The sequence below is a fragment of the Eucalyptus grandis genome, chromosome 5 (genome assembly GCF_016545825.1).
Source record: "Eucalyptus grandis isolate ANBG69807.140 chromosome 5, ASM1654582v1, whole genome shotgun sequence".
Classification (NCBI taxonomy): Eukaryota; Viridiplantae; Streptophyta; class Magnoliopsida; order Myrtales; family Myrtaceae; genus Eucalyptus; species Eucalyptus grandis.
This window is the reverse complement of record NC_052616.1, coordinates 28,683,313-28,711,173: the sequence shown is the minus strand read 5'-3', so window position 1 is coordinate 28,711,173 and position 27,861 is coordinate 28,683,313. Positions and strand designations below refer to the sequence as shown.

Sequence of the window (27,861 nt, the reverse complement as noted above, 5' to 3'; positions counted from 1 at the left end):
CTAGTACATTTTTTAAACCAGTGATCAACCTGTCTTTACTTTTGTAACGGTTCTTCAATGTTTAAGTCTTGTGTGTTGCTATGCTTTGGTGTCATTTTCGTGAAGCGGCGTTGTATCATCGGCAAGTGTTTTCCCTCGCGTCGGGTGTCACTTGGTTGCCGGAGAAGATGGCCGACGGCGGGTGACGCCGGTCGAAGTGGGCGACCGTTAGGCGGTGGTCGTTGGCGACGGGTGGCGCCCATTATTCCGACCGGAGCTAGTGTGTGGGCTTGCCTTGATGAAGATTAGCTTCGGGCATGGGGGAAACCATCGAAGAAGAAGAGGGGCGTAAAGAATAAAAAACAAAAGAAATAAAGAACAAAGAAAAGCCAGAAAATGACAAAAAAAATGAGAAGAAGAGGAAAACCCAAAAAGAAGAAAAGATAGGAGATGGGGCTGTTCGGTGAAAATGTCAGAAGGGAGGAGGGAAAGAAATAAAAGAAAGAGAAAAGAAAACCAAGAAAAAAAGAAAAGCAAAATAAATAAAAAAAATAGAAAACTAAAACGGTAAAGCTAGCCTCGGGAAGGACCATTGGGCAGAACATGCGGAGGAAAGGATGAAGCGGGGAAAAGATTTAAAAAATAATAACAAAAAGAATCTTTAAAAAAGGGGCTGTAAAAGAAAAAATTTTAAAAAATGTCTTTTTTTAACCCAAAAATGTTGGATCCGGGTTTGGGTTGGGCCCATGGGCCGGAACCCGGTCCGAACCCATTTTATTGAAGTATTAAATATATATTAAAAATTAAAAAATATAATATAATATAAAAAATAAAAAAATCAAAAAAAAAAAAAATCAAAAAATCAAAAATTTCAAAAAAATGATAAAAATTCAAATTTTTTTCTGGAATTTCAAAAACTCAGAAAACATTAAAAATTTCGCTTTTTTTAATTTTAGTTAAAAGTATTTAAAAAAAATAAAATAAAAATTAAATTAAATTAAAAATTTCGAAAATCCAAAAATGATAGGGTTTGGTTAGGAATTGCTGTGTATTGCCGCTTTAGTGTGATTAAGCCTTTATTTTCTTATATGTTGTTTTTATCGATGTTTAATTTGCGTGTTTTATGTTTAATTTGCACGTGTTTAATTTTAGGGCAAATAGGAGCTTGGTAGGTATAATTATTACTTTATTGATTGTGCACTTGCATGCTCACCTCCTATGTTAGTGGATAGGTATGAAATCAATCTAAACTGCCTCGATGAAAATCATTTTGTTAAAATGAACAAGATTAGGGTATCGAAAGGGCACTAATTAGTCAATTAGTGTAATCAAGTCCCCGATCCTAGACTCTGGTTGCGTAGGAAGTGAGGCACGCTCCCATGTCTCACTTGGTTTCTAGCCGACCCCAATGGCTAGCCGACGACTTTTGTGCAAAATTTCTTAAGAATATCCCAACGTCACGCGGGGTATGGGGCGAGAGCCCACGCCTAATCACGCCAGCGCCAGGCGTCCTTTGCACAACACTTAAACCCGCTCCCCTCCCCCGAGGTAGGTCGCGACACCGCCTTCACGACGGTGCTCAACTTGATCTCGAGCACGCTCTTTTCTGTCGACTTGGCACACCATGACGAGGGCTCCTCCCAGGAGTTCAGGGACCTCGTGTGGGGCGTGATGGAGGAGACTGGAAAGCCCAACGTGTCAGATTTCTTCCCAGCTCTCAGGTGGTTCGACCCCCAGGGCGCACGCCGGAGGATCTCGGGTTACTTCAGCAGATTGCTTGCCATCTTCGACAGGATGATTGAAGAAAGGACTCAAGCGACGGCCTCACCAGTCGCCTCTTCACCGAGCAACGACGTGCTTGATTCTCTGATTAATTTAAAGGAGAGTGGAGAATTGAGTCGCCACGAAATTAAGAGCTTGCTTCTGGTCGGTACATTATTGAGGGATATGCGAATTGATCTGACCTATAAATGCTGCTATTCAATAGTTTCTGTCCTCTGTATTTATAATTGTTCGATATATTTTGAACTATGAAGAGGAAGCTCTGTATTTAGACTAGTCTAATGACTTCTTTTGATATGGAATTGTGATTTCATGTTGCTGGCAAGTAATGTTATCCATATCTTGTTGTTGTCAAATTTGTTACTGACCAACTTTGGGCAATTAACTTCAATTTGCTCCAAAAAATGATGATTTATTTAGCAAAAATCACTTGGCTATCTCTCACGATTCCTTTTCCAGGACTTGTTCATTGCGGGAGTCGACACAAGCACGAGCTCGCTGGAGTGGGCGATGGCAGAGCTGCTGCACAATCCAGAGAAGATCGCGCAAGCCCGTGAAGAGCTCGACCGAGTCGTCAGTGGCGATGGAGGAACGCTGCAAGAGCCAGGCATCACGAGGCTCCCCTACTTACAAGCAATAGTCAAGGAGACTCTAAGGCTGCACCCGCCGGTTCCCTTCCTGATCCCACACAAGGCCGAGAGCGACGTGGAGATAGGCGGGTTCCGACTGCCCCGGCACGCCCAGGTGCTGGTCAACGTCTGGGCCATGGGGCGTGACCCGGGCGTATGGTCAAACCCAGACAGCTTCATGCCGGAGCGGTTCCTGGGGTGGATTGATTCAAGGGCCGCGATTTCGAGCTCATCCCGTTCGGGAGCGGACGGAGGATATGCCCCGGGATGCCCTTGGCCTATAGGATGGTGCACTTGATTTTGGCCTCTCTTGCGCTCATTTGATTGGAAGCTTGAGGAGGGCGTGACGCCTGAAGAGATGGACATGACTGAGAAATTTGGGATCACATTGCAAAAGGCAACGCCTCTCTGTGCTATTCCCATGGAGGTGTGACTTAAAGACGTTTATATCTCAGTATTGTTTTCTTAAAATTGATATAATAGTAGGAATTTACCTAGAAGGACTTTCGTCCTATTGTCCTTTTGCTTCCATATATGTTTAAAATTAATTCGATGAACTTAGTTTCATAAACGATGTATTTGTGTATGCAAGTATATGCGGTGACATGGATGAATAATTGTGTAACGTGAAATTAGGTCTCAACGACAAGTGAAGGAAAATAGGAAAAAAATTCAGAAAATTTAAAGAAATTGCAAGAATTGTCCATGTGAGGACTAATTGTGCCACGTAGGATGGTTGTCATTAACTAGATCGTCACTTCATCGATTTTTCATCAAAAGTGGCTATAAAGACTAGATTAACAAATTGTCAAAACTCTGTACCTAACCCATCCATATGGTACAATACTCAATGATGAAGATGATCGCTTTCTTTGGCTAGGCAGCTCGGATGCCTTCTGCGCCCGCTTGGGACATTGTCGACCAGCCAGATTCAATTGATTACTTGTTTTTTGGATGCCCCATTCCTACTGCCTTAACTACTTTTTGGGCCGCAAGATTTAATTATGGTTGGTGGAATAAATCTTGGAATGAAAACTTGCTTTAGGCAATCAAATCTCTCTCAGGACCCTCCTTCCGCTCTTCTTTTGCTCGCTTTGCATTTGCTGCTTTATGCAACATCACTTGGAAGGAGCGTAACAATATATTGTTCCGGGTTAGACCTCCCTCCTTTTTGGCCATGAAAAGGTGCCTTGAATAGGTTATAAAGGACAAAGCCTTGTCTTTCCATCAAGTCCCTCCCACTGCGGCTAATAGGAGATTATTGCAAAGTTGGTCATTCAACCCCTCCATTTTGGCAAGCCGATCACCTTGTTAGTCGACTGGTTTTTTCTAGTTGGCTTTCTTCCTTTCTCTTGCCTGCTCAGAGGTTCTTTTGGCTTCCGAGACGGCCCTTTACCAACCTTAAAGCTGTGCTTCGTTTCTTTTGTTGGTAGTGCTTTCTCTTTGCTGTTTGTGTTGGTTTAGGCTTGCTGGTTTTGTGCCGTTGTTTGGCCTTTTTCCTTCCCTTGCCCTTGGCTTGGTTTCTTTTACCTTGGCCCTCTTTCACTCGCTCTGACTTGTTGTCTGCATGAGTGCAAGTTTTTGGGACTGAGTTTTTGCTGTATAACTATATATAGCTCTTTTGGTTTAAAGTCAATATATCTCTTACCTTTGACCCAAAAAAAAAAAAAAAAACAATTGCCAAAAGGTTTAAGTTTAAATTGGCAAAATTGAAAAGTGCATGACTGAATTGGCCACCATATAGTAGATTGAGAATTTTTTTGGACAATTTCCCAAATAGTCATAGTCTCACCTTTTTATTGGTAGCAACTGCATATGTTCTATTAAGACATGATTATTAGCACCATACCATCACATGTACAAATTGATAGTTGCTACCATCTACCCTTTTGTTCACCACTATATCAATGTGAAATTGCCAAAAAAGTCCTAAACTTGTTACAATACCAATTCAATCTAAACCTTTTTTTTTGGCCAATTTGATCCTAAACTTATTGTTACCTTGTGTAATTATGTTAATTCAATCTATCCGAAAAAATTTGGCTAATTGGCGCTGGTGGACAATTTTTTAATAATATTTTAACTTATTGAATTTCTCTTTTTTCTTTTTCTTTTTCTCTCTTGCCCTTTTTTTTTTCCCCTCCTCCCTTCTTCCTCTTACTTCATTGACAAGCACGAGGGGAGGGCCAATCGCTAGCCAGTGATGAGCTCACCTCATTGTCATTGGGCGAGGGCAAGCTCACTTAAAACCACTAGCGAGGCGAGCACCCATCGAATCTGGCAAGGGCTCGCCTCACCAATGGACAGCGAGGCCAACCTCACCCAAATCCAACGAGGTAGGCCTAGCTTAGCTAGTGGATCGAGGAGCTGCCTCACCGTCGCTGGGGGAGGGCGAGCTCGGCATTAGCTAGTGACCGGCCCTCCCCTCTAGCTATTTGCCAAAGCAAGGGAAAAAGGAGAGAGGAGAAAAAGAAAAAAAGAGAGATTTTTTTTTAAATACAATATTATTAAAAAATTGTCCACCGGTATCAACATAGGTTCATGTTAATGCCAGCTAGCCAAATATGGCTGGATGGACTGAATTGGCACAATTATAAAATGTTTAGTACTAAATTGGCAAAAATAAAATAAAATTTATGACTGAATTGGAAAAATTAGGTTTATGATTTTGGTTAATTTTTCCTTATCTCAATGGTAGATGAAGCTACTCATGGAATTCTGTCGAGATTTATAGGACTATGGAAGAGTAACAACATATATTACAGGTTCAGCAAAATGATTATAAGTAAGTTCAAACACCCTTTCAACATTAAGATTTATTAAAACTATGTCTTGAATTTGAGCATGTGTACAAAACTCGATCCGAATTAATGCATAAAGAAGTGCCGCCCAAATGGAAGCATGCTGTTTTAAAGAAAGTTCGAAGTTTGGACTTTTTCCAATCCACTAATGGAAAAAGTAAATTCGTTTTTTAGTTGAAGTCAGGCACTTTCATTTTTAGGTTATACATACACACATCATATCTTGTCTTTCAGGCCTTGACCGTGATATGAAATTATGAAGCCAACTTGTGTTCGGCATTACATCCTAGAGTAAATAAAAGAGTGTTAAAAGCCGTGAAATCTTATGATGAAATTTGGTGTATTTCTCAATAAGATTCAAATACTTTTTCGTAAGAAATGGCTACTTATAATTGGGGTGTTTGATCAATATTAAAAGTATTTGAGTGATCAAAATATGATTATAATATTCATTATATCACTTGATAAATGTTGAAATTTATTTTGTTCTTCCTGCGAGTGTAGGTCAAATCACACGCTTATTTGTGCAGCAATTTGCCTGCGAAGCCTTGTCAATGTCAACTATCTCTTGGATCGATTTTCTTTTCCGTTGATCGTTTATATCCTTAAAACTCCAACACACAAGTCCATAAGTGGGAAAGAAAAAAATTAAAAGAAGGATAAGCATATCTAATTGACAAAGTTTCACAACGGGCTGATTAATGCTCAGCCTTATTAAGAAAGCACACAATCATTACAATATTACTGGAGAAGAAATGCCACAGACGATTATTTAGATATCAATCACTCTAAACTTCTTCCTACTATTATATAGCAGGAAATAACATTACAACAATATCGATATATGGAATTATATCATATGTATTATTAATTACTTTCACCCATGGGTCACTGTTGGCACGCTGTGAAGAACCACCGTCTCCACCGTGAGGCCTGGCCCAAAACCGAAGAGGACGCCCCACTCCAACCCCTCGCCGGGGGTAGCAAGCCCTTCCTCCGCCGACTTCCTTCGCATCTCATCGAGGATGAACGAGACGCACGCGCTCGACATGTTCCCGTACTCTCTGAGGACGTGCCTCACGGCTCGGAGCCTCTCCTTTTCAATCCCAGCTTGGCCTCGATTTGATTGAGTATGGCCGGGCCACCCGGATGAGGCACCCAAAAGATGGAGTTCCAGTCACTTATGCCGAGCGAATCGAACGCCTCTTTCAAGCTCTTCTCGATGTGGTCTGCGATCAAATGGGGGACCCTGTCGGATAACCCGAAGGTGAGGCCAACGTCGCGCAGTTGACCCTCGATGGCGCCCTCGGAGTTTGGCAAAACGGTCTCCGCCGTCCACACGAGTTGGAATATGGGCCGCTCAGCAGGGATCTCTGGATCGGACCCTATGATGAGCGCAGCCGCTCCGTCCCCAAATATGGCCTGGCCGACAAGGTTGGCAAGGTTCTCAGCAGACGGGCCTCGGAAGGTGGTGACAGTGATCTCAGAGCAGACGACGAGGACGCGAGCGCCGGCATTGTTCTCGGCAAGGTCCTTCGCAACACGGAGGACGGTGCCACCAGCAAAGCAGCCCTGGTGGTAGAGCATGACCCGCTTGACGGAGGGGCTGAGGCCGAGAAGGCGCATGAGCTGGTAGTCGGCGCCAGGCATGTCGACGCCGGAGGTCGAGCAGAAGACTATGTGGGTGATCTTGGACTTGGGCTGGCCCCATTCCTTGATGGCCTTCAACGCCGCCTCCTCGCCGAGCTTTGGGATGGTGTCGATGATTATGTCCTGGCGTGGGTTGAGCGAAGGGTCGTCGTACGAGCAGATCTCGGGGTGTTTCTCCATGAGCTCCTCGGTCAAGTGCATGTAACGCTTGTGGATCATTGACTTGTCACCTGCGACGTTCCCATTTTACTTTCCAAGAACAACGTTGACATGCGTGCATTGGAGATTTTCTTTGTTCATATTTTTTTTTTTTTTTTTTTTTGGGCATGTAGTAATAAAGAATTTGCATGGGTAGCTAACATGTACTACTTGATAACCTTTTCTTTCAACCATTCTAAGATTGTTAAGAATGATTGCAGATTCATTACGAAACGAAGCAAACTATGGTAATGCAATTTGTCCACCAATAAGATCCAAAAAGAAAGATAGTTAGACTTTCTTAAAGGGTGTAATAAGCAAAACACATAATATATATTTCAAGAGAAAAAATAAACTGTGAAGCTAGGATAAGGATACTCTAAACTTGAATATATATTTTGTAGCTAGGGCAATCTAGAGTGTGGCTCACATATGCGGATGAACTTTTGCTTGAGGGCCGTCATGTGCTCGCTCTTCGTCATGCGGAAGTAGTAGTGTGGGTACTCGGCCTGGTACACACAGTTAGCCGGATTCGCCGTCCCAATAGCGAGGATGGTCGCCGGCCCCTTGGCCCGCTGGTTCTCACGGATCTTCTCGACGGCACCCATCTATCTCAGACCTGCGTTCGAAACTTTGGAGCTTCAATGTAACCCCTTTTTGTATTGTGGATAGATTGAAGTTCAAAGTGAAGTTGAGACACCACAACTTTGTTCGGCTGTGAACTTTTGCAGCCCATTGCCTTGCGTGTTATAGATGCGAGGTGGGCAAGCTGGAACTTCGTTTTTTTTTCGAGGCACTGACGTTCCATGCATAATTATTGACTAAATTTAATGTAAAGGCTCGTCGAAAGAAAATCTTCCACGTGATTGACTATGTTGATTTGATGGTTGGTTTTGTATGCTTTATTTTTTTTATTTAATTAATCAATTAGGTGAGATACATTTAAAAGTCACCGGATCGTGCGTAATAAATCTTTCATTGTGATCTCAGAACCTCTAATTATCAATGGATGCAGAAGTTTTGTTCGATCGGTGGTGTTTGGTGGGACCAGATGAGGAACAAATTGGTCATTTTCCCAAGAGATTGAGCTCAATGCTTAAACAGAAAAGTTAAGTCGCGAGACATTCTTATTAGTATCATTCATGAGGACTTATTATTATCTTGAATAATAATGTAAGCATCATGAAATATCTTGAATAAGACCGATAGGTAGATTGACAATGGACCACCAATCAACCGTGAAAATTATCCAAAAAAAAAAAATTAAGCAAACTTAAAAAAAAAAAAAAAAAAACACACAAAAAAAGAAGGGAAAAAGAAAGGAAAACTTAGGTGAGGGGGATTGTAGCCCTCACTACGCTGAGGCTGCATTGGGTAGACTTGGGCGAGGGCTTGTCAGCCCTCTCTGCAGTTGGTGAGGATCGTTATAGCAAGAGGCTTAGCAACCCTCTCACCATTGTCCCTATGCCGTATAAGATCACGTGCTGCTTGTCGGCCCTCTTCACAGTTGGTGAGGGGTCGTTACAGAAAAGACAGTCAATGATGACTGATGTCTCTAGCTTGGGACAAGAAAAACTCATCAATAATAAATTCTAAGAAAGTCGACACGGTAATGCCTCGTTTCTTATGGTCTTTGGACTATTTCAAGAGGCTGTGAATAGTGCAAGTGTGGTTCAATGTGAGCCAAGGATATATGCTTGACCTAGAATGAACCTTGGGGATCAAGTTTGGAAAAATAAGGCCAAGGGGCCTCCATCTCTCCCTCATCTCTATCCTCTCCCTCACTCTCTCTCTTACCACCGGTCCTCTCTCTTTTCCTTTCGACCACCCCCTCCCCCCTTAAACCGAACATCTCTCTCTTCTCTGCTTCTGGTTTTGTTTCCTTTCATTTTTCCTTTTTGTTGTTCTTCATTTGAAGCTGCCCATCCACCGACCCTCCGTCTCTCTCTCTCGCTACCATCCTCGTCCATGTGTGTTCGGTAGTCAACCGACGAAACCTTTCATTGACCCAAGCCCACTGTCTAGAAGACGTCCACCGAATGCTCTTTTTTCTCTGCCCCATAAATGCTGCAACACCACCGAAATTTCTGCTTCTTCCCCTGTCCAGCAATTACTACACGTTCTGTCAACCAGTGAAGCATCCTCACCGATTTGTTGATCCAGCAAACCCACCGAGCGAAGCTCCTCCACGCACGTGTCTTCAACCGAGCAAAGCCCGAAGCAGCTCCATTCTTCGCCCGCGTCTTCATCAGCTTGTGTCTTTTGCTCGGTCAATTGCCCGTCTTCAGTGCCGTTGATTCCAGCAAATCTCGAAGACCCAGCAAGCTGCTCGCTTCGTCCGCGTCGCCTCTCTCCTTCGGTCAACACTCCACTCCGTTGAAGCCTTGCTCGACGCCAGCTGAAGGCTACCGAATTCCCCAGCTCGAAGACCAGCGAAGCCACACGATTTCGGCCGCCCGTTTCCTCTCCTGCGTGACTTCACTTCATCGGGCCATCATCACGTGGGCATCTTCAGCAACCGTGGATCCCAGCGAGTCAGCCCACGGTTGGGCTCTCCTTCAGCCCACGTGATCCACAGAACCAACAGCTTCTTTGGGCCTTCTTCTTCAGCCCAGTCTTGAAGCCCAGATCAAGCTCAGCCCAAGAATTCTAGCAGGCCCTAGCCCGGATCTTTCTATATTGCATGTTTAGAATGTCATCGATTGAGTAGCGGTAGACTTGTGTAATATGGTCTGACAGGCTTCCATATGCTAAGTAATCATAATCACCCCTTGTGGGACTATCATATTTCAGAGACATAGTCATGCCTACTCCAACCCGCGTCTTCCACCATGCTTTATGGCACTCCCATAAACCTCACCTGGGATCAGGAGGAGCAAGTGGACCTTGATTTCTCGGATGTTATGTTGACGGTTTGAGTGGGGTCGAGTAGGAGGAGGACCCGAGGGAGGATGGTATCATTTTTGGACAACCAAGACGTGATGTGAAAACGACTATGTAAATAGACTACAGGATGGTCAAACAAATTTTGGTCTAACCAAAAATAGGAACTTTTTGGCCTATATGTACCGACAGGAGTCGTCTAAAAACATAAATGAATAAAAGTGTTTGGTTAGTATTTTGGTTGCGTTGATCTAAGTTGTGATGGGATAGTCAATACCCGCTTCCGCAATGAAACATGCGCAAGGACTAGGTACGGCGTGGTGGATCCTAAAGGTCGAGGGTCCTCACAGCTCGCCCCTTACAATATTTGACCTAAATTATAATCATTTTGTTGAACCTGTAATTTATGCTTCCGTAAGCGGCTTTATCCACCATTGATATAGCGATGGATGATAGAGTGGATGGTAGCAGCTATCAATTTGCACATGTGGTATTACGATGGAAATATCTACGTATTAATAGAACATATCCAATTCCTACAAATAAACGGTGAGACTATTTATATCTAAGAAAATTGTTTAAAATTCCTAAATCCATTGTGCAACGACCAATTTAATCATAAACTTTTTAATTTAACTAATTTAGTTTTAAATCTTTTGACAATTTGTCAATTTAGTCTTTCCTGCAAATTTGACCAAAAACTAATGATGTGACAATCTAATTAGCGCTAGCAATCCTAGGTGATATAATCGGTTCTAACATAAACAATTTTTGTAATTTCTTTAAATTTTTTGAAATTTTTTCCTATTTTCTTTCACTGGTCTTTGAGACCTTGGCAATGACGAGCAGAGGTCATTGGCCATACACAAGGGCAATGATGTGAGGCAAACCAAGCCAACGCAAGGTGACACAATGTGACAAGAAAGCAAGGCAAGGTTGCAAATGTGTGGTTATTGTTGTTGTTGTTGTTGTTATTTTTGGTAGTGGAAGGTTTTTCCTTTTTTTTCTTTTTCATTTGGCTAGGATAATGTTAGACTAATAGATAATGTTCTCAATCGACTCTCCTTCGCCGTCATCTTTGCCACCTCCTCCTCCTCCGCTGCAAAGGCTCTCTCTCTCTCTCTCTCTCTCTCTCTCTCTCTCTCTCTCTCTCTCTCTCTCTCTCTTGCATGGCAGCAGTACTGTGGAGGGCATTGTGGCAGCTCTAGTGATGGCTTGACGATCAAAGGTGAGCTAAGATGTTGTGAGACTGCATAGAAGATTGTGAGAGAGGGCATTGTGGCAACTCTAGCGATGGCTTGACGATCAGAGGTGAGCTAAGATGTTGTGAGACTGCATAGAAGATTGTGAGAGAAAGAGAGAGAGTGATCACACTTGGTATTTTTGTGTGACCCAATACAATTTTTTTTTTTTTATGAACAATATGCATACCTAAAAGGAATCTCTTTCTCATATTTTACAGGACCTATCAAATTAAATCATTCGTGTTAGAGATATTAAGAGATATTTTCCTATATTATCTCTAACAATTCAAACTTAGTAATTATATGAATTGATATATATATCGTGCAACCCACTTGTGACAACTTTTGTATGCATTATGAATGCGGGTATGGTAGCAGAAACCTGATTTTTTGTTATGAAAGAAATAGATGTGCAAGAAAGATGCTTGATAAGTACAAAACGAAAACAAAGGGGGCGACCCCGTGGCATTATCACTTTCAATACTTTAATAGATAATGCTGGTGCCACAAATCTTCTCAATGAGTAATAATCACGAAAACAAATCAACAATAAATCGGCATAAGAACGTTATCTCCGATTTGAATATCTCTGATTTGCTCGAAACATGCTGCGAGTGCTAGTATTTTAAGATTAGTGCAATTCTCCACTGTATTTTAGTTGATGGGATCTGATTGATATGTACGATTTCAAAGGTGCAAATTACATGTTTAAAAACTAAGGCGAGCTGAGTGAGATACCGATAAAAGTTGAGGACAATTTGTGACACTTTCATCGCTAGACAAAACACAAGAAAACATACATTGCGTCGCCATTGATCCATCTTATATTGATCTATAAATAGCATCGTCGTGTTAAAGCAAACTAAGAAAATACTTAAGGTATTGATCAATAGCTTAGAAATCAATTCTAGCCGTCATTGCTTTGGTCGGCGGTGACTAAATCAAGTTAAATGGAGTTAGTTTGATTGCATCAATTTAACAAGTTTTAAGATTTGATTGCATCTTTTGAAAGTTTTAGAACTTAATTGTATTTTTGTGATAAGTTATAGAATTTTCAATGTACTTATCCCTAAAAAGCAAAATGCAACTTGTCTTCATCCTTGCATATCCATGTGGGATCTCACACTTGGGCTTTTATGTTTCTTAATTTTTTTCACTTTTAGTTTTCCCAATAGGGTGTCCACATCCATCTAAAAGGAAAACGGCTTGCTATCTTTTTTTTTTTACTTTTTAAACCATTTAGAGAAAAAAAAACCATGGACATCTATGCTTAGTCATGTTTCAAGAACCGAACTAGATCAATCAATTCTGGAATTAGATTGGTCCTTATTAGTTCGGTTGCTAGTTCCAAAATTTTGGAATAGGAAGCCAAATGGTCACCACTCGACTGGCCTTACTCAATCACCCATAATGAAAGTAGATCCAACTCAATATGTCATGAGTTCAAATTTTAACTTCCTTCTTGGTGATCACTTTAGGTGAAGGTTGAGCCTTTGCCATATACTCCCAACAAATAAGCTTTCAAGGGCTCCCTCTCACACACCCTTGCTTGCGGCCAGCAAGAGCCTGATGACTCTCGTTGGCCACAATAAAAATAAATAAATAAATAAAGAAGGAAAAAGGAAATAAAAAATTAACAAAAAAATTAAAATATTATTAAAAATTATCCATGTTAATGCCAGTTATGTCACGTGAAACGGTTGACGTCCACATTAGTGAATTTCTGTCACATTGATCGGATGGACTCAATTGGATAAATATGAAAAGGTTTATGATTTAATTGATAAGAAAATATTTATAACTGAATTATGAAATGTGTAATAGGTTTAAGACTTTTTGAATAATTTTCTGATTTTGGTAGTCCATTGTCAATAATGATCTCTATCGGTCTTCTTCGAGATGTTTCACGATGCTTAGATTATTAATGTTCTCGCGATTCCTGTTGGCTATTATAATAATGCCTCGCGACTCATCTTTCCTGCTTAAGCATTGAACCAATTTCTTGTGAAAAAATGGCCAATCTGTTCCATGTCATCATCGTCCCACCAAAACCCTACCGACCAAAAAACATGTGCATCCAGTGATAGTAAGAAGTTCTAGGATCACAAAGAGAGGTTTATAAAATTCGATTACGCATCATCCGATGACGTTTAAATGAATCTCACCTAACTGATCAATTAATTAAAAAATTAAAGCATACAATACCAACCATCAAATCAACATAGCCAATAGTTACACGTGGAAGAATTTTCTTTTTTTTTTTTCAACGTAATTACCTCAAAACTCAGCGTGAGCATGCCCACTTCATATCTATAAAAGGCAAGGCAATGGGCTGCAAATGTTCACAGCCGGATCAAGTTGTAGAGTCTCAGCTTCACTTTGAACTTCATTATATCCGTAATACACGAGAAAAAGTTTCGAACGCAGGTCTGAGATAGATGGGTGCTATCGAGAAGATCCGTGAGAACCAGCGGGCCAAGGGGCCAGCCACCATCCTCGCCATTGGGATGGCGAACCCGACAAATTGTGTGTACCAGGTCAAGTACCCCGACTACTACTTCTGCATGACCAAGAGCGAGCACATGACGGCCCTCAAGCAGAAGTTCAGCGGCATATGTTAGTCGCGCTCTAGATTGCCCTAGCTACAAAATATATATTTAAGTGTTAGAGTATCCTTATCCTAACTTCGTAGTTTATTTTTTCTCGTGATATATATATATATATATATATATATATATATATATATATATATATATATGTTGTGTTTCGACTATTAGACCCTTTAAGAAAGGGGAAAAGTGCCAAAAAAAGTCCTAAACCTTTTGCCTTTGTGCCAATTTAGTCCTAAACCTTTTTTTGGTGCCGATTCAGTCCTAAACCTTTTTAAGTTGTGCCAATTCAGTCCTTTCCGGCCAATTTTAGCCGGATTTTGCTGACTGGACGCCGGCCGGCTAACGTGGCATGATCGGCGCTGACGTGGACAACTTTTAATAATATTTTTTATTTTTTTTATTTTTTTATTTTTTTATTTTTTTATTTTTTAAATATTTTTTAAATACTTTTAATATTCTTTTTTTTTTTAATTTATTTATATTTTCCTCCAGCCCGAAGCGACCGCCGGCGAGGGCGAGGCTCGCCCTCGCCGGATCTGGCGAGGTCGAGCCTCGCCGGCCCTCACCGGCCATGGGCGAGGCTCGCCTCGCTAGATCCGGCGAGGCTGGCGAGGGTGAGCCTCGCCCATGGCCTGATCTCGGCGAGGCGGCCATGGGCGAGGCTTGCCCTCGTCGGATCTCGGCGAGGTCGAGCCTCGCGAGCCCTCGCGGCCATGGGCGAGGCTGGCGTGGGCGAGCCTCACCCATGGCCTGATCCGGGCGAGGTCGGGCGAGGGCCGGCGAGGCTCGACCTCGCCGGATCCGGCGAGGCGAGCCTCGCCTGTCACGCCCCGAAGTCCGAGACACGGTACAACCCGCCATGGTCATGGAAATGCGACATTCCCAGGTAGTGTCGCCGACCCCAATTTTTATTATTTTTAATGCGCAAGCGGAACGTACTAAGAAACCCCTTACAAAAGCATACGGGATAGGACAGCAGGAACATCAACTCAAAATCAAACAACATACTTTCATATATCATTAACAAACCAGGGCTTATATACATCAACCGGATCCAGGGCCTATACACCAAAAATGGGTCAGAATCTATGCACATCAAAAGAGGGTTAGCCTACACAACAAGGATCAGCCCACCAAAAAGAAGAACGGTCCTGTAACTACTAATTGGACTCGTTCGACGATCCCACATCCTCCACGTCTGACGGCGCAGGGTCCGGAGATGATGGGTCATCCACCCTACTATCGGGAAGGTCAGCCACACCCTCTCCTAGAAGAGCATCCATCACAACCAGGGGGATGTCAAAACTGTCAAGCGGACCAATCCTAAAATCATTGGCCCCAAAACGGAACCAAGCCCTATACCTATGGGGCACCCTAACATCTTCAGTCTCCTGGATCCACAAGGTAGCCCTGATTAGCTCATAGACCCAATGGCTCCCAGGATCAGGGGCCCTGCGCACCTGCTCGATAATCTGCACTGGGAGGCCATTCTTCTCGGGGGGTCCCGCCATCTACGGTCCTGTAATATTTTTCCCCAAACTGGGATGAGACTTTGTGACGCAGAGAGAGCGATGCTTTGGAAAGAATTCCAAAAGATGGTGTTTATTTTGAATAATGAAGTGCCGATTACAATATCTTTGGCGTCTATTTATAAGAAGGTCGCCATCTAGAAAATAACAAAATAACTTAAATCTAGAAACAAATTTGAAAAGATATTGATAAACTAGAAAATCTAAAATCTAATAACAAATTAAAGAAACGATATTGATAAACCAGAATATTTCAGATAAACCAGAATATCTGAAATCTAATAATAAATAAAGGGAAACTCGTAAATCAAATATTGTAATCCCTTTTGCAATCTTGAAGATCACACAATCCTCTTTGATTTGTGGGACCGCCCGCTCTTATGACGCTCCATTGTTTCCAGAAAGGCATTTGCATATTGTTCTACATCAGTCTCCTCCACTTCAGAAGAACTCGACCCGAGTTATGATTAGGATAAAGAGGAGTATCTCGGAGGATGATACTCAAATAGGTCCGCTACATTGAATGTCGGGGGAGATGTTGAGGTCACTAGGAAGATCAACAACATAGGCATTATCATTGATTTTCTTCACAATTCGACAGGGACCAACTTTCTTGTGCTTCAGCTTGTTATATGTACCAACAGAAACCGTTCACCCTTGCGGAGGTAGACCATTACTTCATCACCCTCAGCAAAGACCTTGAGGCGACGATGTTTATCTGCAGCAACTTTGTAAACTGTAGTGGAAGCTTCTAGCTGTTGCTTCACACCCTCTTGTATCTCTTGTAATTTTGTTGCTAAGTTTTCAGCCGCAACACTATATCCTGGGACTTTGGGCAAAGGCACGAGATCCAGTGTATGTTGTGGCGTTCGCCCGTAGATAACCTCAAACGGAGACTTGCCCGTGGAACGGTTGACGGTGTTGTTAAAAGCAAACTCAGCAGGAGCAAGATACCGGTCCCATTGCTTTGGCATGTCACTACAAAGACACCGAATAATATCCGCCATAGTACGATTGACAACTTCAGTTTGCCCATCGGTTTGAGGATGAAAGGAACTGCTATACTGCAAATCCGTCCCAAATAAACGCCAGAGGGTCCTCCAAAAATGACTAAGGAATTTGGTATCACGATCAGAGGTGATAGTTTTTGGAACACCATGCAAACGAACTACTTCTCGAAAAAATAAACTCGCTACATGAGAAGCATCAGAAGTCTTCTTGCAAGAGATAAAGTGTGCCATCTTTGTAAACCTGTCCACTACCACAAAAACAGAATCCATACCTCGTTGGGTTCGGGGAAGCCCCAACACGAAATCCATTGAAATGTCTATCCAAGGTCCGAAGGAATAGGTAGAGGGGTGTAAAGTCCAAGTGTCCCGAGAATGGCCTTTCGCGATCGACAAATGTAGCACTTTCTCACAAATCGTCCAACGTCCCGTTTCAATTGAGGCCAATAATATCGCTCCTCAACTAAGGCAACAGTTTTATCTCGCCCACAATGTCCTCCAAGGGAGCCACCATGCAGCTCTCGAATAAGTTGTTCCCGCAAAGAGCTTCGAGGAATGCACAACTGTTGCCAAAGAATAAAAATTTGTCCCGAACGATCATGTCACCGTGAGAACTGTCTCAAAACATTTTTCCCAAATTTCCTGAAAATCTTCATCATCAGCATAAAGAGCAAAAAGGTGGTCAAAGCCCACAACGTCAGTGCGCATGGTGACAAGTGTTGCAGCACGACGGCTAAGTGCATCAGCGACTTTGTTCAAGTGGCCCGCCTTGTGTCGAAGCACGAAATTGAATTGCTCCAAAAAGGAGACCCATCGTCCATGCATTCGATTTAGATGTCTTTGGCTCTTAATATATTTGAGTGCTCGATGGTCGGTGTTAAGGACAAACTCATGTTGATAAAGATAGGGCTGCCAATGCTTGATAGCTCGTACTACAGCAAAGTACTCTTGCTCATAAGTAGACCATCGCTGCGAACATCATTAAGTTTCTCGCTAAAATAAGCAATAGGCTTACCTTCCGGGAAAGAACAGCACCAATTCCTACACTAGAAGCATCACAGTCTAGTTCGAATACCTTTTCAAAATTCGGGAGCATCGTATTGGTGCCGTGGAAAGTTTTTCCTTGATGAGAGCAAAGCTGGCTTCGCTTCTTCTCACCCCAATGAAATTTTCCTTTCTTCAAGCACTGTAATCGGAGCCATAATAGAACTGAAATTCCGAATAAAGCGTCGGTAGAATGTCGCAAGCCCGTGGAAGCTACGCGCCTCCCCAACAGTTTGGGGAGTTGGCCAGTCGCGGATGGTAGCTACCTTTTCTGCATCAACTTGAAGGCCTTCTGCTCCGACAATATATCCCAAGAAGCGAAGTCGATCAGTCATGAAGCTACACTTCTTCAAATTAATGTACAATTGGTTCGTCTGCAAGGCCGATAAGACGTCCCTTAGATGCTCCATATGTTGTTGGTCATCGGGACTATATATGAGAATGTCATCAAAGTAGACCACCACAAATTTGCCAATAAAAGGTTTAAGAACTTGAGTCATCAAACGCATGAAGGTGCTAGGCGCGTTCGTGAGGCCAAACGGCATGACAAGCCATTCATACAAACCTTCACTTGTTTTAAAGGCCGTTTTCCATTCATCGCCGGGGCGGATGCGTACTTGGTGGTATCCGCTACGTAGATCAATCTTTGTAAAGACCTTTGATCCCGCAAGCCGGTCGAGCATGTCATCCAAGCGAGGGATTGGGAATCGGTACTTGACAGTAATCCGATTAATTGCCCGGCTATCAACGCACATACGCATGCTTCCATCTTTCTTCGGAGTGAGGAGTGCGGGTACTGCACAAGGGCTCATGCTTTCGCGCAAGAAGCCCTTTCGAAGCAGCTCTCCCACTTGGTCTTGCAAAATCTGGTTCTCCTTCGGATTCATCCGGTAGTGCGGCAAATTAGGGAGGCTTGCTCCTGGAAGAAAGTCAATTTCATGTTGGATATCCCTCAAGGGTGGTAATCCAACAGGTAGATCCTCCGGAATAACATCGCTGAATGCCCTCAATAAGGGCTGAAGAGCCACCGGAATTGGAATAATGGCTTCTTGATTACCTTTCTCCACAATCATATACATGCCCTCACGTTTACGAACGTTTAGCATAATTCCTGCACTTTGCTTCTTTGGGGCCGGGGAGTGTTACTCATCGGCTTCAAAATAATTTTCGTCTTTTTCCACACAAAAAGAATATGTGTTCTCACGAGCTCTATGAGTGATATCAACATCGTATTGCCATGGTCGCCCAATAGGACATGACATGCATCCATCTCCACTACATCACAAATTATGGTGTCCTTATAGGACTTTCCAATTGAAATAGGTAAATGACATACCGCGTCACCTTGAGTTCGGCCCCTTTACGAATCCACCCGATTGTATAAGGGGAGGGATGTAACTCTGTCTTTAGTTGTAGATGGTCCACCAAAGCCTTGGACACTATGTTCTCACAACTTCCGCTATCGATGATGACATCGCAAACTTTGCCGTTGACGGTACAACGGGCACGAAAAAGACTATTCCGCTGCGTGTCTTCTCTTCGCGGAGCGAGCAATAGTCTCCTAACAACGCAATTGACATGCTCGCCCTCCTCATCCTCCACTTCTTCCTCATCAATCCAGTCATCTTCGTAAATGTCATCGTCGTGCACAACAACATTGGCCATCTTCCGCCGTGGACAATCACTCGAACGATGTCCTACTTCGTTACACTTGTAGCATTTGATTGGTGGTGGCTTAGCATATGGGTTCGGGCACTGACGATTGGCGTTACGGTTGTTTGCGATGATCGGTTCCTTGCGCACCCAGTACTACTTCCCGGAGTTTGGTTCATAGTGTTGGTTTGCTGGTTGGAGGATTCTCAAACATCTAGTTGTCTCCCCTTTCCGATAATCCTCGAGCGGAATAATTGTTAGCCCGATTAATGGGGCTAGTTCTCTCTAATTGCATCTCAACCTTTCGGGCCATCTCTTGAGCATCCTCAACGAGAGAACAAACGATGTAGCGAAACACGATCTTGAATATTAAGTCGCAAACCATTAATGTACCTCGCAGTCTGTTGTGCCTCCGACTCAGCCAGGTTGTTACGGGCGGAAAGTCGGAGAAACTCCTCCGTGTAAGCTTGGACTGATCGGCTTAGCTGCTTACAATTTTGAAATTGTTGAAATAATAATTGCTCATAATCGGTTGGGAGGAACCGAACCTTCAACATTTCCTTCATCCGATTCCATGTTCGGATGGGAGCTTTTCCTTGTCGACGTCGGGTCAGTTGCGTTTGCTCCCACCACGCTGAGGCACCGCCCTTCAATTTGTATGCCACCAATTTTACTTGGCGATCCTCTTCAATCTCCATGGCATCAAAGAATTTCTCGACTTCCCAAAGCCAATCCAAAAAGTCTTCAATATTCAAATTGCCATTAAAGGTCGGAAGGTCAACCTTAAGTTGATATTGCTCGGGGTCTCGTCGATATCCCCGGTTCCGATGGCCTCCACGAACAGGCCGATCCAGGAACTCTTCTTCTCCTTCAGAGTCCTCGACATAGGCTTGTCGCCTCTGTCGGGGATTTGCCCCACGTTCCATAGCTACTTCCGGGTCGCGAGCTGCCTGATCATGTTCAGCCAGAAGAACACCAGGTATGGGGTTGGTAGACAAACGCTGGATGGCGACAAGTAATTCTTGAAACCTCCGTTCGGTTTGCTCCGCAAATTGGTTGAACTCATCCCGTGTAATAGGCTCGTTTCTGCGGCCTTCAGCTACGGGGAGATTGACATTAACGTTATTAGCCATCGTCACGGGAGAAACCTGCCGATACCAAATGACGCAGAGAGCGATGCTTTGGAAAGAATTCCAAAAGATGGTGTTTATTTTGAATAATGAAGTGCCGATTACAATATCTTTGGCGTCTATTTATAAGAAGGTCGCCATCTAGAAAATAACAAAATAACTTAAATCTAGAAACAAATTTGAAAAGATATTGATAAACTAGAAAATCTAAAATCTAATAACAAATTAAAGAAACGATATTGATAAACCAGAATATTTCAGATAAACCAGAATATCTGAAATCTAATAATAAATAAAGGGAAACTCGTAAATCAAATATTGTAATCCCTTTTGCAATCTTGAAGATCACACAATCCTCTTTGATTTGTGGGACCGCCCGCTCTTATGACGCTCCATTGTTTCCAGAAAGGCATTTGCATATTGTTCTACATCACTTTGTCTCAGCAAATTCACCCATCCTAAACCCCTATTAGAAAGTAAATACGCCCAAGTAGCTTAGCCACAACACATAGAAGACTTACCTCGGCTTAGCCCTCATCTGCTGTGTTAGCACAATTTATATAATTCAACCATGTACAATTATGATAACCAACCAACCATGGCACAATCACATCATCAAAACAATTCAACCACTTGGATCGTCTCAGCGATCAATCGACTCGGCCGATTTCATGTCATTCTAGCAAATCAATCATTGCTCTCAATCACGGCCCTACTCGGCAAAATTAGAATCAGTGGCATCACGGCCCCACTCGGCGCGACCTTTAACAGGTGGCAATTCACGGCCCCATTGGGCGCGACCTCTAATAGGTGGCATATCACGGCCCCATCGGGCGCGACCTCTAATAGGTGGCATATCACGGCCCCATCGGGCGCGACCTCTAATAGGTGGCATATCACGGTCAACCGCTCCTCAATTTCCACATTTAGGATTTTATAAAGAATCCTCATAAATCGAAATCACATTCAATTCGCCATGACCAATCATAAATTTCAAATTCTACAAGCACAGCAATGATCGGCACGAAATTCTGAGCAACTAGGGTCAAAATAAATTTTCGATTTTTTTTTTATATAAAAATAATATTTTAATGAATTTCGTAAAAAGATATATTATTAAATAATCCAACAATTTCGAAGCATTTATTTAAATCATAAATAAACTCCTTTAAGTCACATCAAGGTTTATTTTAAAAATAAACATACTTAACCATTAAACTAAACATCATTTACCTTAAACAATCACCTTAATATAATCCACAACTAATTAAGCCAATCTATCCACCTAATCTCAATCAACTTAAGCTAAACATACTTAGGGCATCATTATCTCGCTAATCGCGGATTAGTGAGGTAAACTCACCGGAATCGCTTTCCGACGGGTCTCCGGCGAAGAGCACGACGACGCCAACGACAAACCTACACGGATCAAGACCAAATGAGCACTAGAAGGGGACCAAAACGAGCTCGGGAGGAACTAGATCTTGCTGGTTTTTCCAGCACTAACCGAGCTTCGAAGGGCGGCGGACGGCGGCTGGACGGGCGGAGAGACGGCGGAGAATGACCGGCGAAGGAAGCTAGGGCTCGGGGCAGTGGCTTACGGCGACGGACGGCGGCGACGGAGCTTCGGCGACGACGAGCAGCGGACGGCTTGGAGCTGCGACGGTGCGGGACTCGCGGCGGAGACGGAGGCGAGCGGTTCAGCGCGGGAGGGCGTGCGGTCGCGCGCGGGCGAGCGGCGACGGCGACGCGAGCTCCGGCGAACGGCGGGCGAGGCGGCGGCGACGGTCGAGCGGCGAAGGAGCGGACGGAGAGCTTCGGTTCCCGCTGGTTCTCACGCACACTCTCTCTCTCTCTCCTCCAAATTCAAAGGTTGAAGATGATGGGGACAAGAGGGAAGTGACATCCCACCTTTCCAAGACCTCATCCCCCACCTTCCACTTGTCACCACCCTAGCCCATCTTGCCTCATCCATGACATCACTGGTGACATCATCATCCACTAACTCCAAACCTTCCACAACTTTAGTCCAATAGGTTCGATTTCATTTTCCGCCGGGGTCCAAGTTCTTGCACATCCAATTACTTCAATTTCCATCAATTCTCTTCCAATTGAGTCCAAATCAAAGTCCATAAATTAATCCAAGGATTCCTAATAGGGTATGTGACATGACCGGCTTCCAACTTCTAAGTTCAATCCCAATTTTTACGGTTGAATTCAATCCGGTGCGATTTCAGCTCGCCTAATCCATTGAGTAGCTTTTGGGGAAATTTTCTTGCATCCAACCCGAGGGTGATCAGTCCCTAAGTCTGACGCGGTAAAATTCCTTAATTACTTCACTCAATAAACTAGTTCCCTCGTGAGTGGCCAACTCTAAGAGACGAACTACATGCACGGATGAATTGCCCGACTCAATTGACTGAAAATAAAATTGAGAAAAATCGGGATGTCACATCGCTCATCGCCCAAGGCCGGATCCGGCGAGGCGGCCATGGGCGAGGCTCGCCCTCGCCGGATCTGGCAAGGTCGAGCCTCGCCAGCCCTTGCCGGCCATGGGCGAGGCTGGCGAGGGCAAGCCTCACCCATGGCCTCGATCTCGGCGAGGTCGGGCGAGGCCGGCGAGGCTCGACCTCGCCGGATCCGGCGAGGCGAGCCTCGCCCATCGCCCATGGCCAGATCCGGCGAGGTGGCCATGGGCGAGGCTCGCCCCGCCGGCCCTCGCCGGCCATGGACGAGGCTCGCCTCGCCGGATCCGGCGAGGCCGGCGAGGGCGAGCCTCGCCCATGGCCCGATCCGGCGAGGTCGGGCGAGGGCCAAGGCAAGGCTCGACCTCGCCGAGATCCGGCGAGGCGAGCCTCGCCCATCGCCCATGGCCGGATCCGGCGAGGCGGCCATGGGCGAGGCTCGCCCTCGCCGGATCGGCGAGGTCGAGCCTCGCCGGCCTCGCCCTCGCCGGCGATCGCCTCGGCCGGTCGCCGAACCCGGCGACCGGATGGAGGAAAAAGACAAAAATAATAAAAATAATATAAAAATATTTAAAAATAAAAAATATTAAAATATTAAAATATTATTAAAAGTTGTCCACGTCGGCGCCGGTCAGCCACGTCGCCCGGCCGGCGTCCGGTCAGCAAAATCCGATCAAAATTGCCGGAAAGGACTGAATTGGCACAACTTAAAAGGTTTAGGACTGAATTGGCACCGAAAAAGTTTTAGGACTAAATTGGTACAAAGGCAAAAGGTTTAGGACTTTTTGGCACTTTTCCCTTTAAGAAAGTCTTAACTATCTTTCTTTTTGGATCTTACTGTGGACAAATTGCATGACTACAATTTGCTTCTTTGCGTGATGAATTTGCAATCATTCTTAACAATCTTAGAATGGTCGAAAAAAGATTGTCGTATAGTATATGTAAGCTAGCCGTGCAAATTCGGAATTACTTTCATGGCATGCATGTCAACGTTGTCCTTGGAAAGTAAAATCAACTTAAGGGAACGTCGCAGGTGACAAGTCAATGATCCACAAGCGCTACATGCATTTGACCTAGGAGCTTATGGAGAAACACCCCGAGATCTGCTCGTACGACACCCCTTCGCTCAATCCACGCCAGCACATAATCATCGACACCATCCCGAAGCTCGGCGAGGAGGCAGCGTTGAAGGCCATCGAGGAATGAGGCCAACCCAAGTCCAAAATCACCCACATCATCTTCTGCTCCACCTCCGGCGTTGACATGCCCAGCGCCGACTACCAGCTCATGCGCCTTCTCGGTCTGAGCCCCTCAGTCAAGCGTGTCATGCTCTACTCTGAGAACAACGCCGGTGCCTGCGTCCTCGTCGTCTACTCTGAGATCACTGTCACCATTTCTGAGGCCCGTCCGCTGAGAACCTTGCCAACCTTGTTGGCCAGGCCATCTTTTGGGACGGAGCGGCCGCGCTCATCATAAAGTCCGACCTGGAGATCCCTGCTGAGCAGTCCATATTCCAACTCGTGTGCACTGTGGAGACCGTCTTGCCAAACTCCAAGGGCGCCATCGAGGGCCAACTGCGCGACGTTGACCTCACCTTCGGGTTATCTGACAGGATCCCACATTTGATCACAAGCAACATCAAGAAGAGCTTGAAGGAGGCGTTCGATTCGCTCAGCATAGGTGACTGGAACTCCATCTTTTGAGTGCCTCATCCGGGTGGCCTGGCCATATACTCAACCAAATTAAGGCCAAGCTAGGGCTGAAAAAGTAGGACTCCGAGCCGTGAGGCACGTGCTTAGAGAGTATGGGAACATTTCGAGTGCGTGTGTCTCGTTCATCCTCGATGAGATGCGGCGGAAGTCGGCTCACGACGACCGGCGAGGGGTTGGAGTGGGGCGTCCTCTTTGGGTTTGGGCCGGGCCTCATGGTGGGGACGATGGTGCTTCACAGCGTGCCAACAGTGACCCATGGATGAAATTACTTAATAATCTATATGATAAGAAATTAATTGACATTCTTGTGATGTTATTTCCTGCTTTTGGGAAGACGGTTTCGAGTTTGGAGTGATTGATATCTAAATAATCGTATGTGGAATTTCTTAATCATTAATGCTGTAATCATTGTGTACATTCTTAATAAGGTTGAGCATTAATCAACCAGTTGTAAGACTTTTTCAATTAGATATGCTCATCTTTCTCTTAATTTTTTTTCTCACTTATGAACTTATGTATTAGAGTTCAAGGATACAGACAATAAGTGGGAAAAGAAAATCAATTTAAGAGATAGTTGATAGTAATAGAGCTTTATAAGATATGTGTGTCAGTTATGTTAGAGAAATTCCACACTAGAGAATTGATACGATGTAGAACAGTTAATCTATCATAGTCAGAGGTGTGCAATTGGATCAAGTCTGTTCGGGAACCGAATTGGCCCACTTGGAAAACAAGTTTAGGAACCAGTTCCCCTTGAAACTAGTCCGAGAACAGGTTCCCAATATTTAGAACCTCTTTGAACTGGTCTGACAACTGAGTCCAAGTGAATGCCCACTTAGGAACCGAATCGATCGGATCAGTTTTGAAACCGGTTCTATAAGCCCAAAGGTCCAAAACCTATCTTTCTTTCCCTTGATTTCTAACATTAGAAAGTTTTTCCTCTAGCACGGCACTCATCTTTCGTCATTCCTCTTCCTCGCTCACTTCCCTCCTATGCCGGCTCACGATCGTACCGTCCATCACCAACTTATGGTCGCACCGTCCTTCACATAGGATTTTTGCTTTACTTCATGATGTTTGTTTATGATAATTAGCATGTGGATTCTTAATCTCATTTAGTCAAAAAGTTCATATATTTATTTATTACATGTGCTTAATGTTTCAATAAAAATTAGGAGAATTACATTATTTTATCACGTATTAATATAAAATTTGAAGTCATATAGGATATTGAATGGTTACAAAATAGGTTCCAATGGAAAATAGGGTTGACCTTAGAATAGGACTGGAAAAACAAGGTGGTTCCAAAATAGGGTACAGTGCAAATAGGATAGAGTACATGATCCAAAAAAGGGCAACCAGTTGAAACAAGGTCAGGTATAGGGTTCAAGTCTAGAACTTAGCCACCCTGGATATAATTAGCTCATAACTTATTAACTTAAAACTTTTTTTAATGAAGGTGGGTTCGACTAGATAAGTTAATGGGCTCGGACTTGGCTACCTCGGTGAAACCAAGGAATTTGTTTGGCATGGTATCATAAAATGTGAATTCCTACCAACAGTGCTAATTTGTTTTGTAGGATTGGGATTGCAACAACAAATCAAAAAACAAAACCCGAGGCAAAGTATTGGAGGAATTGTAATTGTATTACTATGATTTTTTTACACGTACATCGCTTTATTTATAATGCTAGAAAGAAAGGTGAAAAACGGGGGAAAATATACAAGATTCATTTTCCTATTTTACCATACCAATTACGGATTGACTAAACCAATTACTCCGTAATCAGAATCGGTATCACGATCATATCAATCTACATCTCCAATAATATCAAACCGTTTCTCCAACATGAAAGGCAGGTAACTGATTTACTGCAAATCATTGTTATATTGTGGGGAAAGTCACAAGAAAGACCGACATGGGCTTATTGGCCCAATGGTTTCAGGCTGCAAAGGGGCTGCGCACTTAGCTCGTTCTCTAAATAGTAGAGGTGGCATATGGAACGATTACCATATTCCCATCATTTTATTCTAAAAAAGCTGAACCAAAAACAAATTTTGCTTTTGTTTGGGTGATTAGAGGCTGAATAAGACAAATTTATATTCTTGTTGGATCCTTATTTCCATCATATATAACTATTTTGCATTGTCATTTTGGTTCTCACTCTAAAACACGACAACACTCTCAATTTACATGTTGTCACGTTTCTCTCTACTTTCTCAAATTATGCTTTTTGAGAGCATAGATAAATGATAATTCACATATCTACTAGATTGACCATACAAAAGCAGTAATGCATGGATGTAACCCATTCCCAAGGAGAAGAAACTAATTCTATTGAAGATATATTCACTTTGACTACAAATTTCGTTTCACTTTCAAAAAAAAAAAAAAAAAAAAGAAATGAGGGCGAGTGTCTATAAATAACAAGTTGATTTAATTCCCGGTTTAGTTGCTCTCAATTGCCAATTTCAAGTTATATATATTCTCGCTAAATGCATTTCAAGTTGTTGACATAAAAAAAAAAAAAAATCAACTTTTATTGTCGAGAAATAGGGACCTCGACAAATAGAAATAGTCTTGTCAAAGAAGCCATCAATGTACAGGCTTCTAATTTATACTAATCATAGATCATCAATAGAGATATCGACATTAGATGTGATGGAAGTTATGGCCCTCATCAGTCAACAAATGCATCGACAACCCATTACCACATATCTTGCTAACTGTTAAGAGATGGAAGACAAAGAGAATGTATCAATTCCAGTACGAAGTGATGGTTGCATATCCCGTGATGGAAGTTGTAGCTTCTTTTTTAATAATGATTTAAAGTACGAAAAGCGTGCAATAAATCTTGTACAAATATCATGAATTCTTTATTCTCTCTTGCACGATAATCAATCTGTTGCAAATTTATTTCTTCATTTCACGTTTTGCAAATTTACTGTACTTGCACTTTAAATTCTAGCACTTTCGGTTTTTCGCTTCTACCCAAGCCATTTACTTTTTCCATCCAAGATTAGCAAAGAACCCCTTTACTCTTTAAAAAAAAAAAAAATCGAAATCAATCTTTTTGGTAAAAAGATTTTTCACTTTCTAGGTGAAAATACAATTACTTATGATTCTCTCGTAATCTAAGAATTCGTCAATTTCACACAAATCTTAAGGGTACATTTGATAACAATTATGTTCCTGAGAATAATTTTTTTTTTCAGAAATAGTTCTTTTATATTTCTAGTCCTTAAAACAATTTTTGAATAAAATAACGCATTTAGTAATTGTACACAATTTTTATTCTTATAATAGAAAAACAATAAGAATGTGTTTGGTGCAACCCATAAGTTACATATATAATGTAGAATTTCCTTTAATTATTTAATAATTTTATGATTTTTTTTCTTTTTTTTTTTCTTTTTTTCCCTCTCTTCTTCTTCCTCCTCTAGTTGGTTGCTACTGTTGTCGAGTGCCGACAATGAGGAAGAAAAATAAAAGAAATAAAATAAAATAACTTATTTTTAGAAATTGTTTCCGGGAGCAGGAAA

The 27,861-nt window shown here is 43.0% G+C and overlaps 2 protein-coding genes and 1 pseudogene across 2 annotated transcripts; 2 read left to right on the top strand and 1 right to left on the bottom strand.

Moving 5' to 3' along the window:
• Positions 1 to 1,547: 1,547 nt before the first annotated feature.
• Positions 1,548 to 3,018, top strand: LOC104441586 (cytochrome P450 76T24). The gene is given in 4 exon segments (XM_039312586.1): positions 1,548 to 1,905; positions 2,221 to 2,593; positions 2,596 to 2,695; positions 2,697 to 3,018. Coding segments are annotated over 4 exon segments (855 nt in total). The 5' UTR covers positions 1,548 to 1,650; the 3' UTR covers positions 2,824 to 3,018.
• A 2,835-nt stretch (positions 3,019 to 5,853) lies between these two features.
• Positions 5,854 to 7,752, bottom strand: LOC104441585 (chalcone synthase). The gene is given in 3 exon segments (XM_010054736.3): positions 5,854 to 6,289; positions 6,292 to 7,071; positions 7,470 to 7,752. Coding segments are annotated over 3 exon segments (1,179 nt in total). The 5' UTR covers positions 7,648 to 7,752; the 3' UTR covers positions 5,854 to 6,068.
• A 5,852-nt stretch (positions 7,753 to 13,604) lies between these two features.
• LOC104443080 lies at positions 13,605 to 24,581 on the top strand (annotated as a pseudogene).
• The last annotated feature ends 3,280 nt before the right edge of the window (positions 24,582 to 27,861 follow it).